General features: G+C 53.6%; 1 protein-coding gene across 3 annotated transcripts in view; it reads left to right on the forward strand.

Annotated features, from left to right (window-relative positions):
- Positions 1 to 232: 232 nt before the first annotated feature.
- The window catches only part of Dscam (DS cell adhesion molecule), a 549,020-nt gene continuing 531,296 nt past the window's right edge, over positions 233 to 17,956 (forward strand). For 2 of the 3 annotated variants that reach the window (XR_010039329.1, XM_063224582.1), the window contains exon 1: positions 389 to 522. Coding sequence is in view for 2 of the 3 variants with exons in the window: in XM_063224582.1 (XP_063080652.1) it covers positions 480 to 522 (43 nt within the window). In the remaining variant the exon portion in view is untranslated. Of the gene's footprint in view, positions 523 to 17,956 lie in introns of all 3 variants that reach the window. The other variant, XM_063224581.1, reaches the window with a different exon arrangement.

Genomic DNA, 17,956 nt, shown 5'->3' on the forward strand with positions numbered 1-17,956 from the left:
CAGGAGAGGAAAGATGAGCCTGCCCGCCCGCCTGCTGCCTGGCTGCGGAGGCTGAGGGCGGGCGCACCGGAGGCCGCTGCCGCTGCCGCGCACCCTGGGCGCCGCCGCCCGCCCGCGATGAGCCCACGCCCGCGGCTGCGGCCCCGCTCACCTGCCCAGCCGCCCGCGGCCCGCTGAGCGCACGGCGCACCTGGGCGCGGCGCCCGCCCGGCACGGACGCCAGCGGGGGGACGCGGGCGCAGCCGGCGCGCGGCGAGCGCAGCCCGAGCCCCGAGCCCGAGCCCCGGCCGGAGCCGTGCGCGCCGCGTGCCCGGGCGGCGGGGCCCCAGCGGCGGCCGCGCGATCCCGGAGGCGGAGGCAGAGGCGGGCGGCAGGCGCGGGGCGAGCGGCGAGCGGAGCCGGGCCGGGCGGAGCGCGGGGGGCGAGGCCGGCGCGAGGCTCGCTCGCTGGCGCGCGGGAGGCCGGGCTGCAGCAGGGGCATGTGGATACTGGCCCTCTCCTTGTTCCAGAGCTTCGCGAATGGTGAGCCGTGGCCGGGTGCGTGTGGGGCGCACGGGGGACCCGGGTGGCGGTGGTCTTGGAGGTGGAGGTGGAGATGGAGGTAGGCGGAGGCTGGGTGCATGGGGATCGTCTTGCCTGCTTCCTCCCCCACTCGTGTTTAAATGTCCATGCTTCCATTTATTTTTATTTTTAAAAAAATACTGCTATTGCTTTGGAGAGGAAGGGAGGCGAGGCTGGGAGAGAAACTGCTCCGTAATCACGGGAAGGCGCTTACCTAGCCAGTGCCAGCTCCCAGCCTAACTCAGGACCAGAGAGCTGGCTCATTCAGAATAAACCAGGTTTGCAGAGAGGGGAGGGAAGACCGCAGCTTGGAGGAATATTGTAACCCTAAAAGGGACACGGCATTCCCAGTGCAGGCGCTGGCAGGGACACTGAAAAAAAGGTTCCTTAAGATCCAAAGCTTTTGGGAGCCTTTAAAACATGCGCTTTAATTCTGCTAGCATTGATCCAGTGGCAGCAAAGGCTTCAGGAGAGATCTGGCCATCTATGCCTCTCTCCACCCCCAGCGCACTACAGCTTTTTCCTCCCAGCAGTTCGTGTAAAAATATGCACCAATAAACATTACATCATAAGAAATGTTGACAAATTAAAAAAGCAAACACCTGTGCAGTCGCAAGAATACAGTCTGCGAATATTGTTAATAATCTATCTTTCCTCACGCCCAGCCAGTGTGTGTTTGGAAATGCTGTCTTCCTGGCTATTTAGAAAGCTATTGCTCTTGACGGAGTCAGACCCAATTAGTGAGTGTGACTGTGCCGGGGCTGGCGTGTCACCATGTAAATACGATCCTACATGTATGAATGGCTTCCTCCTTGCGGGAGCAGGAGGGACTGGCGTCCTTTGACATTGCCTGGGAGTTGCTGCCCATTTCAGATGTTGGAACTCACATCTGCATAGGAGGCATGACCTGCTGCTGCCAGTTAAAATTCAGCCGTTAAGCAGCAGCAGAGAGACAGACAGACAGACAGACAGACAGACAGACAGAGAGGGAGAGAGAAATGAGATCTGGCCCTTGTAAGAAAATACGAGAAGGAAAAGGGAGGCTATGAGATTTTCCTGGAAGACCCACAGGGATGCTCCAAGCGGCCTCCGTGCAGAGCGTGTTCCCTGCCTGCCGCGGCAGTGCTTAAGAATCAACATCCACCAGGCCAAACAGAATGCATGAATGTCGTCCCGTGTAAAATGATGACAGGAATGGATAGAGCTCAGTCACATGAAATACTGCTTTGCTCGTGGGCAGCACCTCCAGCAAAGTGTTTGAAACTTTCATGTGGAGAATCCCTGGCAAGTGCAAATGGCAACAAGTTCTCAGAAGACACCCCTTGTTCCCAGAGGGCACGGCACCTGTTCTGCCCCCTCCTGCGGGAATTCACCTTGGAGGTACAGGTGCTTTTAGGGAGCTGGCTGAGGCGGTCAGAGGGAAGACAGCCCTTTCTACTGCTCTGCCAATGGCAAGTCAGAAGAGCCCAGATGTCCCCAGATCTGTCCCAGGGTCACTGAGGCTTGATGAGCCAGCTCAGCTGTCCCAGCAGACATCTCTGGGCTCCTTGAGAAGGCCTGGGATGGGGACGTAAGCATGTATGTCTTGTGGAGAGATGTGTGTTTCAGGATGAGGGGGCTGTGCTGCCGCTGGTCAGCCAGCTGGCATCTGTTTTTCAGTTCTAGTTAGGATATGTGACAGAGGTGTGGGGGAGTCATTGTAATCTCTGGCACCCGATCTTGTGAATGTGGGTGACTGTTCTGAATCAGTATTGCACATCTAAAAACCCATAGGCTGCTATGTGGTGACGGGATTGTGGGAAGCCTCGCATAGGCCTCTGTAGCATGGAAATCTGTGCAGAGACCACTGATGGGCCATGTATCGATTCTTGCAAGTATTGCCTTCAAGATTTTAATACCAGTTGCCAGTTAATCATTGTTACTTTCATGAGCATAGGCATATTAACCAAGATAAGCTGTGAAAGTCACAGGAAAATGAGGATTTTACCTTGCTGGAGGATGTGCCCTGGTCCTGCCATCCAGGGGGCTGGGGAACTATCTTATATAAAAATTGCTCTCTTTATCAGATCAAACATCAAAAACACTTAGGAAACCTGACTGTAGAGATTTTGGCTAATTCATTTTGCAGCTTTAGAGGTCTTTAAAGAACGATGTTCAGCTCACACTGGGCCAAGGATCATAAAATATATAGTTGTGTCACAATGACATAAGTCCACTTTGGAACACTGCCTGTTTCTAAGACTATATTAAGAAGTCGGAAAGCAAATGGGTCTTACCTACTTGAGGAAGAATTTTTTAAAAACAAAGTGGTTTTTTTTTGGCCTACCTTAATTTTAGAAAACACCTGAAAGCATGTGATAATGCCTTTGGACTCCATGACTGAGCTGGTTTTGCTAGGCCTCAGACACCCAAAATGCCTGATAGGATAAAAAATTTTTTCCTTTGTAAAAGGTGTTGCACACTGATGTTTGGGGAGACTGTCACATAGGCCCCCAGTACGTGTGTATTTTAACAGCAGACAGCAGGGTTTTTGTTACTAAGGGAAGAGGATGTTTATTTATGTCTTAATAAAAGCCTGGCTGCTGGCCAGCCTCCAGAGGGTATTCTGGGCAGAAAGGAGAGTGGAGAGACCAGTCCCTGCGTGGGTTAAAGGCTGATGAGTGACCTCACCTGGTGAGGCCCAGGGACCTTGTTCTGCATTGCTCTGGAGATGCTCATGGGCGGGCTCCCGGCATGGTGGCAGGAGCAGGGTACACATATGTGCACACAGGTCCGCACATCACCTGGGGCTGCTTAGCACACGCTTCCCATGCATCCCACCCCATTATGGTTTCTTTGGGTTTTAACCCCGTCAAGCCCTTGCTGCTCTGCAGTTCTGACAGCCTGGTATGCTCACGTCGGCGGGTGACGCCCCCTCAGATGGGCTCTGTGGACCCCACTCTCGGGACCTCCTGATGTGCCCGTTTTGAGGGACGCTCATTCCTGACCCTGTGTTTTCCAGAGCACTGCATTCTGCTGCGGGGGGAGGGGTGCGGAGAGTGTGGGGGGTGGCAGTGATGGTGGGGGGGGGGGCTCTTGGGATCCCAGGTGCGCCTGCAGCATCTTTGGCATGCTTAGTTTACGTGACAGGGAATTACCGACCTCGAGCTTGGTGTTTTATTTAGCTGCAGGAGCAGACCTTTGTGGGTACCCATGCACCGGGGGCCCTGAAGGAGATTTTAATGTAATTCCTATAAGCATATGCAAGCAGAAAATGGGGTCTCTCCCTCATCTTGATTAAGCAGATTGCAATTAAGCTTGGAATTTCAGGGTTCATCTATGCTTCCTAAGCATTTTAACTGAGGCTGCCTGCCCCCACCAATGCCCTCGGTAGCAAAACAAAATGCCAGGCAGACCTTTAATAAATGCCAGCCAGTCTGTCCCCACTCCTTTCTCTCTTTTCCTGTTTGGGTGTCACCTTGGTCACTGCTTCCTTGTGGGGGACACTAAATCCTGGGGCAGAATTGGCAGAACACCATATTGCCAGGGCAAAAAATTTATACTTTTCAAATTATCAATGGATACCCCTAAACCCTAACCCTGCACATAGCCAGCCAAGCATCTTACCTTTGAAGCGTGCGAGGTAAATAAGGTGCACCAGCCATATTGCAGGAAGGCTCAGTCTGATGCGCATGGAGTCTGGGTGTCAGGGACAGGGGCTCTCTCTTCTTTTGCACTATGAATCCTGGGGGAACTGGGAATTCGGGTCTGATATGGGGTGTTTCTCCAGCACGTGCGGCATGCATTTGCACAATTTCTGGCATCCAGATTTTGTAAAATTAGCAGAACTGTATGGGCAAGATTATGAATGTGGCTCATACATAATTAATAGGTGGTGAAGAGGAATGCATTTGGCATTAGGCAGAACCTGTGGGGCATCTTCAGGGTGGGTGGCTGTGTTCTCTGGTTTTACTGTGTCCTGGTCCACCTTGCCCGAGGTGGGGAGGGTGCTAGGGAGCACATAGGGTCCTGTCTGGGTGTTTTGTTGGCAGCTTGCGCTACAGAGCACGCTGGGCCTTGGTGGCCGGCAGATTAGCCTAAGAGAGACTGAGGTGCTGCTACCTGCCTGTCCACTGCGTCCCCGCCACAGGACACTAGTGGGCGGCAAACCTCGCCAGACTGGGTTGCAGGGCTTCAGCAGGGCGGGAACACTGCTGCGCGCAGATGCCGGGTTTCCTAGGTGCCCAGCTCCTCTCCAGTTCCCAGCGCCCTTCCTGTGCGGGTTCTGGGGTCCAGCTAAGCAGAGCTCCGGGCCAGGCTGGCAGCAGGCTGCGGTCGGTCGGGCAGTCTTTGTTTCCCACGTAAGGAGAGGACTGTGTGTACCGCAGGATTTTCAAGCCTAGGAGGTGCACAGGAAGGAGAAGAGGTGGCGGGTGCAGGGCGCAAGTCTGCAGCTGCAGCGGGTGTCTTTGCTTACCTCCTTCCAGCCCGCAAGGGGCCGGCAGGCAGTGGCGTGTGTGCTTGGAGGTGGCAGCTCTGCGCCTGATTGGCTGACCTTCCAATGTCATTCCAGAAGCCAGTTTCTCCCCCTGCTGATGGTGATGGGGCGGGGGGGGGGGTGCTTCTCCGCAGCCCCATCAGCTCCCCAGGCTGCGGCCTGGCTGGCTGGGGCACGGAGTCCTTCCCCTGGCCCTCAGTGAATTGGGCAGCATCTATTTCTGGAGACAGCGCCTCCGCTGCAGGCAGTGTGGAAATCCCCCAGCCCAGTCTCCTAGGCCTCTCCTCACCCTGGCGGGATACATGTCCTTTTTTTCATGTTTTGAAAATGCAGAAGATTCACAGTTGCCATCAGTTTGCCAAAGGCACGACTGAGCTAAGGCAGTGGGATGGAAGGTTCTCAGTGGGGTGAAACCCCTTGGTTCACCTGGGTTGTGGGAGGGAAGCCCCTGCAGGCAGCTGTGGGCCCTGGATATTGGTCTGGTGTTCGAGGTGCAGGGGGCTAGACTCAGAGACCTGGAAACCTGGGTCCTTCCCTGACCGATGTGAGTGTGGCACTGGCTGGCCTAGGGGTGGCCTTTCTCCCCAGACAGGGTCCTGGCACCGTGTGTTTGCAGCATGGAGCAGGGCTCGTGGGGGAGCAGGGAGCAAGGAGACAGTGAGGGCAGGGTCTTCCTCTCGTCCCGCCCTTCCCCTCCTGCCATTCCTCTCTTCTGCCTCTTTCCAGTTTCCTTCCTATTTCTACCATCTTTGCCTTGCTTGCCTATATTCCTGGTTCTATCGGCTGAACTGTTTGTGAGACGTGTGTATGTGTGTGTGTGTGTGTGTGTGTGTCTGCCTTGTGCCTTCGCTTCCTGCTGCCCCCTCTTCTGCCACGCTGACTCCGGGCTGCAGAGTATTTATTTTCTACAGAGGTTCTTGGAGCATTTTCTCCTCTTTTCCCAAAGGGATTTGCACTGGGACCAGGGGAGGGACTTCACCCCGGCCCACTGCTGGCAGGATTGCAGTAGGTGCTGCGTGTGACATGGGGGGTCAGATGTCTCAGCGGGTCATTGCATCGAGGCGCCGGGCCTTTTGTTCTTGAGTAATGTGATTTAAAATTCCTGCACAGTGTCGATCACGCCATCACGTCTGAAGGCCAGACAGGAACATCAGATGGATGGCTGAGTTCCCCAGCAGCTCCTGGGATTTCCTCTCTTCATCTCAGAGCTGCCCCGGTGTCCACAGAAAGCTCAGTTTCTTAGGCCTCCGGCGTCCTTAGAGGGTACGGGCTGGTTTCTCAGCACCCTGTGGATTTGCGGGGTTTTCATCATTGTCTTATTTTGCAGCAGAACTGGAAATAAAAGTTAGCACCTCATCAAAGTGAATGCATTTTATTCATTGTTAGAACTTCAGTTTTTATTCAAATATGGGAATCAGTTAAGTGTCTTATGGCTTATAGTACTTCTCTTCTCTTTTGGGCAATCTGGTTTTATTGTTTCTGTTGTGTATTGCTGGACACTGATGGTTTGGTTCCAAAACCCCCCCAATTGGATTAATTCTGGCTTTGCTGACGCCCCTGGGGTATGTAAAGGTGCATTATGATTTTAATGGATGGGATGAGTCAGTCAAACAGATCAGTGGCAGGATACGCAGGGGTCACTACTCCATGATGGAGAGGCAGCGTGGCAGCCTGAAGTGAAGCCTGCCCATCGCCGTGTAAGTTCTTTTTCACTCAGGAGACCTGGGTGAGACTTGGGAGTGAGCAAGCAATCCTATTTATAGACGGCCGCTTTGAAATGCAGCAGTCAAGGCGCTGGAGGAAGAATGGAGAGGCAGTGTGCAGTGCTGGTGACCCCCATTCCTCGACGGTGACAGAACCAGGGAGGGGAAACCAAAAGTTCTGCTCCACGGACCTGTTGGGAAACCGTCCTGGGCTGTCTCAGACTGTGCTGGGATGCGTGAGGACTTTAGGTCCCTGCAGACCTGGGAAGGTGATGGAGGAGGTGGGTGTGAGGGCGGCACCGCCACCCAGGGGAGCCTTGCGTGTCTGCCCGGGGCTGTGCAGGAACAGGAGGGAGGCGGGGAGACATCGGCCTGCAGATCCAGGACAGGAGGACCTGCACCTCAGGCAGGAGAAACTCAGAGGGAGGCTTCCATCAGTGCTCTCCCAGGCTCACTGCGGTTCAGCTCTGCAGATCTAACCCGCGCTACATGCATTTCCAGCTGCCCAGCCCTGATGGGCCTGGCACCACTGCCCCAGGCTGCTTGCCTGACACAAATGGCCCTGGACAGGAGAGAAAGGGCACTGCTTCTCTAGAGGAGAAACACTCTTTGCTTTTATATTGCTTGTTTGTGAGATTGAGGACTTTGTTTTTCTCTCTGTCCCTGGTCTATGTCACTTAGTACAGTGTCCTCCAGGTTCCATAAACATACACAGTTTAAAACATTTTTAAGGAAGAAATGAAAGACTCCTCCTTCCAGGACCACGTGCATCCCTTATCACAGTTTCCTTTGCTGATTCCAACTGGACCTTACTTTCTGTTCCATGTACGATCTATGCGGGCGTAGGGTTATTCTGCTTTACTGGATGAAAATTGGGATTTGGGTCATGTCTGGGCTTGGTTGTAATCTGACTCTGTGTAAAAGAAAACCCTTTGCCTTTGCTCTCAGGAAAAGCCATGTGGCACGTGGGTCATTCTGCAGACCTCCCCATACTGTGCCCAGACATCCCGAGGAGGTTATGGGAAGGCAGCTACATGGCTGAATTCCTGATTTTCACTCATGTTAATACCAGGAGTAGAACTCGGAAAGAGCTTTAAGCCCCTTCTATACAGAACGTAAATGATTCTTTCCAATTGTAAATAATACATTGAGTGTCCATTTATGGTTCTTTGTAGATATTGGAACTATCTTGTTGTCATGTCTGCAAAATAATAGTATGATGATAACACTCGGGGTGGCCTCAGGGTCCCCAAGGCTTCTGGATCTACCTAGGGTCACCATGTGGCCCAGTCCCAGCTGGGTTGACTGGGGTACTTGAGTCACTGGTCAGAAGAGCAGGCTACAGGGAATGGGGATCGTGGCAGGCTGCTTCCAGTTCCCTGTCTTAGTCTGGGGTCCGGGATGCCTGGTGCAGGTGCTTTTCACAGGTGCCCAGATCACAAGGCGGTGGGGACTCCTGTGACTTTATTAGAAGACAGGCAGGTCGGGGGGTCCCTTAAACCACTGCAGTTCTGTGTGCATTTTAAATGTATTTTTTCTCCTTTACAGGGGAACTGACCTCTATTGTAGAAGCTTCTTATGTTGAGTAAACATATTTTCTCATGAGAGAAACTCGAGATTTATTTCTGCTCTCCATAGTAGCCCACTGTGGCGCGATTTGATCTTGAGTTCCCACAGGACCCCGAAAACCCCAAGTCCCAGTCTGCTTAATTACAGTGTTTATTTCTTAATATCAGCTGTGGAGCATTTTTAATAACTGATGTATAGCTGCCAGGGAGAAATGAGAATGCTTCCTGATATTGCTTGTGAGACTTCAGGGGTGAGCTGAAGGCACCCCACAGCCTCAGGCTGCATCCCTGAGCCACTCAGCACCATGGAGAGGGCGCCCAGCCACCCACTCCCTGCCAGGTCTTGTCAAGGGCGTTCCTAGAAAGGGTGACTGACCTATTGCCTGCTTTTTCTGCCAGCGAGGAGGAAGTGCATAAGAAATAGGAAATGCTCTCGGGGGGCCAGAAATTGCCTTTTCCCAGTTATTTAAATTGACAACCCCAGCTCGAGGTCTCTAGTGCCTTACTGTCACAGCAGAGTGAGGAGGTGCCAGTTTACTGTGTGTGTGATAAAACACGGGGCAGCCACAACTCAGAGGAGGACAGCTTGCATTTGGCTCGTGGCTCTGGGCATACAGTGTATGGTTGGCTCTCCCTGAGGTGGAAGCATCATGGCAGAGGGGACTGGTGCAGGAGGGCTGCCGGCTTCATGACAATCAGGAAGCAGAGAGAGAAGGCAGGAGCTAGGGGTGGAGATGAACCCTTCACAGGATGGAGGTGTAAACCGGTGTGACATGTCTCTTCCAACCGGGCCCCGCCTCCAAATGGCATATTGATGAACTGATCAAAGATCAGTCTGCTGATGGGTAGAACACTCCCGGGAGCCAATCACCTTCTAAAAGCCCCACTCTGAACCGCTGAGGTTTTGGAGAAACCATTCTAGATGTAAACCATTCCCCTCCATGTGCCATAGGCCCATCATGGCAGAGCTTGGGAGCGTAAGGACATAGCAAAGGCTCCGGAGACAGTGGAGACGAAGTTTTGATAGGAAGAGTAGGGATGTGGAGGGAGGGGCCTGATCCTTCCCGACCCCTGTGTCAGGACACTGGTACTCAGTGCCCGGTGAAGAAGCTGGAGAGACAGGCAAGCCACATGTGCTGTGCTTTTCTGGCCCTGAGCTTCCCATGAGAAACTGGGGTGCACCCTGGGTCTCCCATCTCCGCACATGCCTCTGTCATCCCGCCCCCTCTGCTGAGGTCCCCCAAGTTGAAGTTCACACTGTGGCCCACTCTGATCCCCGGAGACTGGCTCTGTAGCCTGGGGTGCACTTAGCTGGGGAGTCTTTGGGATGAACCCCTGGCTTTGGATCTGCTGGCCTCGTGGCCTGTGGTCCATCTTCACAGACACACAGGCTCGCCCAGGAAGGGGCTGCCAGATTCCTGGCTGAGGGAAAGGGTCAGACACAAGTAGGCAGTTAGCCCCCAGGTTCCACACATAGCATTGCGCTGTTGGAGAGCTCTGTGTGGGGTGCTGATTTACAGGAGAGTGTTTTGATGCTGAGTTAGGGCTTCGTTGAGTAGCAAAAGAACATGGGCAGCTTCGGCGGGGGATCGTGACAAGAAAGACCCGGTGGAGGGAGCTGTAGTGCAGCTGATGTGGGTCCTCCTAGCTGGAGAGTCACCTCTGTAAATTAGCATCTCACTGTCCATCCCCCTACTTACCTATCTCAGTTTTTCCTCTTCTTTGAGCCTGTTTAATCTGGTTAATTAGCAGCAGCTGCTTTGGTTATGGACTTGATTGCAAGGGAATCACACTAACCTTTCTCTCCTAGCTTCTGGCATCCCAGCGGAGAAGCCTTTTGAAGCTCAAAGGCGGCCACAGGGCTCCAAGCAAGACAGCAGAAACCCATTCGGTTCCTAGTGAGCAAGCGGAAGAGGAGTGCAAGGCTGGGCGTGGTGGGGGGCACGCCCTCAGTCCAGCAGCTCTAGGTGGCTGAGGCAGGAGGATGGCAAGTAGGCGTCCACCTCGGGAACCTGGTGATTTAGTGAAACACTGTCTCAAAATAAAATAGCTAAGAAAGGCCGGGGATACAGCTCAGTGCAAAAGCCTGGCATTCACTCCCCAGTAGTGGGGAGAGAGAGAGTGCAAGACACAGCGCGCGCTAGAGCTGGGATGGGATGGTTAGATCTGTTTGCAGTTTGAAGCTTTGCTTTGATGCTCTCCAGGAAGATTTCATGGGGCTTCTTTCAAAATCATTGCCTAGCCTCAATGGAAAGCTACGCAGGAGGACTGTGGGATCTTTTGCTCTGCTGGATTCTTCATCCTTTGCTTCCTTCTTTCAAGCAAATGATCACAAGTAGTCTGTTTTCATCATGCAAAGTGCGTGTCGTTAGGCTAAGTCATCATCGAGAGAGGAAAAGGCCTCTCTGGTTGTGTCTGCACTTAGACCTTACCACATATATGTTAAAATTGAGGGCAGTTATTAATGCTGGAACAGAAGAATCTTTCAAAACAGTGTGTCCTTGATTTCTGAGCTAAAATAGACTCAGATGTGCACCAGAGGGAGGCCTAAATTCAGAACCTTAAAAATATCTTTTTGTGTCCTGAGATCTTATTTTAGATAATATTAAAAATAACCTTTCCCATCTTGGCATCTTAAGCAAGTTTGATGTTCTAATCTGCTGGCGATTTGAGCGTGGTTCGTGGCAGAGCTGACCCGGTGGCTCGGTCCTTGTGAGCTGCCCCTTTAGAAGAGGCTGGTATGAGAGCTCTCGTAGGCAACAGCCTGATTCCTGCTTACTCACGGTCTGCAGTCAGGTGGATGGCTGCCTCTGTGTGAGAACGGGCTCCTAGGCTTAAGTGCCTTCAAAAGAGATTCTGAAAAGGGGGCTTTGTGCAGAGAAGCCATCCGCTCGAGGGAAGGTGTGGGAGACGGCGTTCAAACATCTCCAGGCTTCTCTGTGATGACAGAGCCCTGGAGCCGGCAGAGACCAGCACAGACCCTGCCTTCCCCCTTTCATCTGGAGTCAGTCACCCTCTCTCTGCTTGCTGTCCCTTGAAGAGAGGAAAGGACAGCGCATATTTCCACCCAGGATTCAATAACCTTCCTGAGACCCCTAAGTAAATAGTAAATAGTGAGTGATTTTCTTGGTAAAAATCAAAAGGACAGGTTGTGTGACTCAGGGTTCTCATTAGGACAAATCACCTTATCCCCCGAGAAGATATTTATTCCCTTTTTTTTGTATCCAGTGACTTCCCCTGGGGTGTCAGTCTCGAGGGAGCAGCTCTTCCCAGGGACCGTGTCCTAGTGCACGGAGCAGTAGGGTGCACCGGGCCTGCTGGTGTGGGGGGCTGTGTGGGGGCCTCCTCTATAGCAGGTCTCTCTCCAGCCTTTTCTTCTTAGAGACAGGGAGGAAATGGCAGCCTTTAACTTGCATCCTGTGAGAGGCTAGGAGAGGCCGGGAAAGCCACATTTCCCTGAAGCTGGGAGGCCTTTTTGAAAACGAGACCCAAAGGCCCATTTATTGTGCAATTTTTTTGCAAAGGACTGGGCAGAAATGTGATAAGAACTAGCGGAAGCGGACATGTGAGTCACCTGTGTTCGTGTTGCAAGCACAGGCAAGGCGTCCATGGCGCTGAACCGTCAGAAACCGAAGCCTAATCTACCCTCCCAGGGATGCTCCTGGTAAATGGTTAAATGATGCCTAATTCAGGGAAAATCATAATCTTTACCTCTTTGAAGATCTTCAAGTTACTGGAGTCCAAGTAAGCCAGATTGCTACCAGATTTTAAAGGACTCTTAAATTATGAAGCCTCATGCCCTCCAAACCTGGAGTGGCTTGCAGGTGGGGATCTGCCCATCTTTCCTCACCTGCTTGGGGGTCACCACTGGCTGGTGCCAGAGAACCGTGCCCACTCGGGGCTGCCTCTGTGCCTGTCGATGGTGGTGAACGTTTTTAGAGCTTTCAGTGCTAACACACAGCACTCTGCAGCCCGGGAGCCGAGGTTCCGCAGCACTGCAGGGGCCGGGCCGCACTGAAGTGCAGCTGCAGAGACCCTGGGTCACCCCAGGCTGTCACTGAGCTCCAGAGAGCGTCAAGATACAGCACAGTGTAAACTTCTCATATCTAACCGAGTATTATTTGGGGCTCATTATTTTTAGCTGGTGGCAATTTTAACAGGACCCCCTTCATACCCCCATCATGTTGATGGTTTGATTGTTTTTTTAGAGGAACATGAGCATAGCAAATCTTTTCCTGAGGTCAGATAGGTGGTCCTTAGCAGAGGGCAGTTCTGTGCCTGTTGAGGGAACATGGGCCAGCGTCTCGAAACAAAGCAGGCTGGGGTGCCCTGGGGGAGGGCTTGCTATGGCATCTCTTGGAGGGTGGCTGGGGAGCTGCTCCTCTTCCTGTGATGCTCACCAGGCTCTCCTGAAACAAGGAAATACCCAGAATTACCCGGCACGGCTGGTAAAGGGTGCGGAGGCCAAGAGGCCTGAGCCAGCCACTCAGAGAGTCTTCACTCCCAGGGATCCTTCTATGCTTTAGCGGGGACTCCTGAGGAATCCCGGGGAAGGGTGAAGGAGGGCCTTCCACGGGGAACCTCAGCTGCCACCTCTTCAGCTACAAGATGCTTGGCACAGACGTCACTTTATTCACCAGGTCCTTCTTCTCTTTTTAGTGAATTAATCAAAGAAGCCCAGTCTGCGTCCCAGGTTGGTCACCAGGGCGGGGATCTGGGAGGCCCTCTGAGTCCCTCTAGCCTTTCCTTTTCAGCACACACTGACCAGGGCTGGGCCCGATGATTGAATCATAATGTGCTTCTTCCTGTGCTCTGGTCACTCTGAGATCATTCATTTTCTCTTGCCTGGTTACCCTGGGCCCGAAGCACCGTGCCCTGCGGGCTTGCGGAGAGCTCGTTCTTCCAGGGACTGTTCACTTGCTGTGAACTCCAGGGACTGTGCAGTTCTTGCTTCCAAAGTGCTGTCTTGTAGCAACTGGCTAAAGCTCTGGATGTTTCTGGGGGAGGGCAGTGAGAGGATGGGAAAATAAAGAGGAGAGGAAAGCTGGGGTCCGGTGGAGCCCGCTCTCCTGATGGGACAGAAGGAACTGCCCAGCCGCTGCAGTGCGGTTATTTATACACTCAGGAGGAGGACGGCAGGTTCAGCCCCACTGCTGGCTACCTGTCTGCCTGGCTGGCTGGGCCCTGCCTTCCTGGAGCTGGGGCAGCTGGTTTACCCGGCTCACTTTGGGCTCTGTGTTCTCAGGGACGGCCTTGTTTTAGCTCCACACCTGATGGATCTCCAGCTTCAATGGCTCCTACACTGCCCAGCCCCTGTGCTGCCCAGCAAAACAGACAGGGCCAGGTCAGTGACTTACTGTCTCGGGCGAAGGCCAGGCCAGATCTGAGAGGATCCTAGAAACCTAGTTTATTGAAGACTTCCGATGTGGGAGGATGCTCGAAGCAGTGGTCAGCACAGGCAGGGGAGGCGCATTCTGGGTTGTTCTGAGGTTCATCCACCTTCCCTCCTAGGCGTCACCTTGCAGAAGGCTCCATGCATGTGGAGGCCCCTGGAGTGCAGTGCTGGCTTCAAGTTTGCAGTTCTGTGGAAAAGCACTTGGCTGTTTTATTTCCCTTAAGAACATGGTCCAAAGTGCTGGTGCTCTTACAGGTGCTACTTCTCGAGTTGCTTGCTGCTATTCTGGTAACCTGGAGGTTTGCTGAGTGAAAACGTGTCTGAATTTTCTGACATAAGACAGTTTGGATGCACTGCACAGTCTGTGAGTGAGAAGCAGGGATGGTGACATCCCTGGGCTGTTTCCCCTCTGAGATCAGAGGGCGGTGTGGCTCCTGGTGCAGCCTGGTGCGCTCAGCCAGCAGTGGGGTTTTCTTTGTACCCGGTGGTTTGCACACACACACACACACACACACACACACACACACACACTGTAAATGATCGTAACACACACACACACACATGTACGTGCACACAATCTGTAAATGATTGTAACAAGGTCGTTTTCTCCAGCAAAGTGCTTTGATCTGGCTGGCATGTCAGTCACCATTCCTGGAAGGGCGGGTTGCCTGTCTCTGAACTTCGGGCCATCAGGAGAGATGACAGTCAGGGAGTCCAGACCTGCCTGGCTTTTCCTCCCTAGTCTCTGAAAATCACACAATCCCACTACAGAAATTCGATTCTTGGCTGTCTCTGAAGGAAGGAATCACACTCGTAATTATTTCCATTAAAAAGGATGAGTTACAGGAAAATTCTTCTTTGAGGCCCCAACATAGGTGGACTCTTATGTTACCACGGGCGTGCAGGAGGTTGGCCTAGGAGTGGTGACAGCCAGGACAGGAGTAGGTGGCACTTGTTACCTGTGCTCTGCGGTGGGGTTCCTTCTGGTGTGGTGTTCCTGCACCACTCACAGCTTGGGGGTTCATGGGAAGGTTCCCAAATTGTGAGGAAAGAGGGATTCCACCCAGCTGAGAGCAGAGCAAAGCCCGCACCTCCCTCTTCCCTGGAGTGGCCCGACAGGTTCAAAGCCTGGCTTCACAGGCAGCCATCATGTCTGGGGGATTGGAGTTCCAGCCCCTGCTCAGGTGGTGTTTTGATTACATGTAATCTGGGACCCTTTGCTAAGTTATCTCCACATGGAATCTTCCTGAAAATGTTAACATTTTCTTTAAAGTGGAGCACTAGAGAGACCCAATGGCTGGAGAGATGTCCGATTGTAAAACCAGGGTGCCGATACGGAAAGTTTGTTTTGCCAAGCTGTTCACTTACTATGTTAGGGAAAGGGGCAGGTTAATTACTTTTTGTCCGTTTTATGGTGCTGTGCCCTGTTTTCAGAAAGGATCTGGAGGAGGGACGGCACTCATCTGCTGGGCCGGCTTTCTCCCCAGCTTCGAAGTTTAAATTTCCTATCTGCCTTTAAGTTTATTCACTCGTTCTGAGTGGGCCATCAGTTTGCACTGCACCAGTGTTAGAATAAAAGCATTTTGTGAGGAGATGAGGGGAAGAATTGAGGCATGTTATGTAGCTGTACCGCCTCCTCGTGATGAGTGGAATCGTCAAACCAACTGATCAAAATCAAAAACAGTCCATCAGTTTAAAATGTATTTTTTCAGTTGCTAACTGGCATTTGGACCTCTGGGGACCTGCTCAAGATCCCCTGCCTCAGCAGGTGGTTGCAGCTCGGCTTCATCTCTGGGCGGCCTCTTTCTGTCACGCACATGGTGCTGGGCATGACGCTGTTTCCATGGAGCCCTGGCTGGCACCACTGCGTGGACCCCAGGGGGAGCGAGACCACTTTTGTTCCCATCTACCCGGCGGTCTCTGTCAGGCCGAGGTCCCTTGGAAGGTCCACCTGCAGGTCAATATGCAGCCTCCTTGGCCCAGTCAGCAGCCTGAGGTTCACAGGTATAGTAAAGTCTGTAGACCCATTTCTATGTATTATATTTGGTGACACATACATATTATAATTGATAATTGTGTGTGGTGCTCTTATTTTGTTTTAGGAACCCTGTTAAGTGCCGTGTTCTATCATCTCACTTAATCAGCAGACAAGTCCTTGAGATGCTGGTTACTCCTGTTTAGATTTTTCTCTTAGAGGGAAAAATCAAGGCCAACCAAGGGGAAGTGAGGCCTCCAGCCAGTGATAGTGGCAGCGTCTGGACCTGCCTTAGTCCAGGACTCAGTTTGATCTTGGCCTTGGCTTCCGGGGTGTCTTTCTGTCTTGGGGGCACTGGAAACACAAGTTATACAGGAAGTCAGGAAGGGCAGATGGTTTGAACATCCTTCCCTAAGGACAACGCCCAGGGAATGTGACTGTTTGGGAGTCCTGGGCTGGCACCAGCCACAGCCTCTCTGGAGTCTCAGACCGGCTCCAGCCTGCTTCTGTGCATGTGCTGCCTACCCCGGGTGCCAGGCATCTGGTCACTTCCACCCACACCCACACACAGACACCATAAGCGGGCCCTGTGCCCTCCCTGCTGTGTCTGTGTCATTTACATTGGAGATTCGACCTTGCAGAGTTTAGGTAATGGCATCAGGTGAACACGGCCCATGCAGAGGTATCCTGACACCTTGCTAGGGCATCTGTGGTCTGCTGGCCTTGTCACTCACCTTCTTGTAGACCTGCTTTCCTTCAGAGCCTCATCACCCCGTGCTCAGGGCCACCCTGAATCCTCAGACCTCAGAGATGAAGCCTGTGTGCAGCTGTCCTGGAGCAGCCGAGCTTGCAGGAGGAATGTCTTGCACTGCCATACCAATGGGGATGGGGATGACTCAGCTTGGACCCCAGAGCTCCCATGGGCCCTGGGTTCTGCCTTGGTCCCTCTGTGCTGCCCCAGCTGCTACCTGTGTCTGCATATGGCTCCTACCTCTCCCCAACCCCAGGCTCCCCTACCTCTGCCCTGCTCTCCAGCCAAGGCCTCGAATTACTGAGAATTCTGAGGAACCAGAAAGACCACTGGGAGGCCCCTCTGTGTCCTCACTCTGTAAGCGTCCACACCTGTTCTCAATGCCTCTCTCAATGGGCGAGGGAGGGACTCAGCTCCAGCACTGGACAGATACCCGAGAGCCATGCTGGGCAGGTCACAGCAGGCTTTCAGTCTCCAAGGTGACAGCTAGGGGAGAGGACAAGGCACGGTATGCAGGAGGGACCTGGGGGAGGGGCTACGCACAGAGACAGAGTGAAGAAAGGGACCTGGGACAGTGGGCTTTGCAGCAGCAGGGAGCAAGGGCCCCTGGGTCCAAAGGGAGCCAGTGCTGAGCTTGTGTGTGGGACACCACCGGCTGCCTGGGAATGAACAAAAGCCCAGTCCTGGCAGCCGAGGCCACGCCTGTGTCCCATTCTGATCTTCCCTGATTCGGGGCAGTGTCCAGCAGACCCTTAAGCCCAGACCTGCCCTGCCCTGTTCACTCGCGTTGCCAGCTTCCTGGGACAGCGGAGCATGGACCTCACTGCCCACAGAGGCCAAAGCCTCCGTCCATGCCCAGGACCCCACCGCCTCCTGCCCACCTCTGGACCCGGCCCTGGAGGACCCACACTCACCCTCCTCTCCCCTCTGGCCAGCGTCTGTGGCCTGACATGCTTTCCTGAGGAACCCGCTGCAGACAAAGCCTCACCCTTGTCCCTACTTCCTGGCCTCTGTTGTTCTCTGACACTCTTCACAGCAGAACCAGAAGAGAGAGGGACAGAGCCTGGCACCCCTCCTGCCCTGCCACGGGGGATCCTGGGACCCGAGTCCTCACTGCAGCCAGAGCGAGCAAATAAAATGGGAACCAGACCACACCAGGGCTCTGGTCAGAGCCTGCAGGTGACCCCTTCTCCCTGTGCAGCCTCAGAGGCTGTGCCTGGGGCATCACCCACAGCTACACCAGTCCTGGACTCCGCCAGCCATGCACGCTCCCTCCCACCATCACGGACTTCTCTCTAGCTCGCCAAGTGCCATCCCATCTCCCCCTCTTGTGCGCTGCTGGTGGGGCTGGAGTCCCCAGCCGGCCCCTGGTGCCCCGTTTCTGCATTTCATTCAGCTTGGCCCCAGTGCCTCCCCCAGAGAAGCTCCCTGACAGTGGGGTCTGGACGCAGGAGACCGTGGTCACTCTCCTCGTCCTAGGCATGCATGCAGCTCTGTTCAGCTGCTGGGAGCTCTCGGGGTGGTTT

This window comes from Cavia porcellus, unplaced genomic scaffold (assembly GCF_034190915.1).
Source record: "Cavia porcellus strain 051 isolate PalLab524CR breed Dunkin Hartley unplaced genomic scaffold, mCavPor4.1 scaffold_15, whole genome shotgun sequence".
Taxonomy (NCBI): Eukaryota; Metazoa; Chordata; class Mammalia; order Rodentia; family Caviidae; genus Cavia; species Cavia porcellus.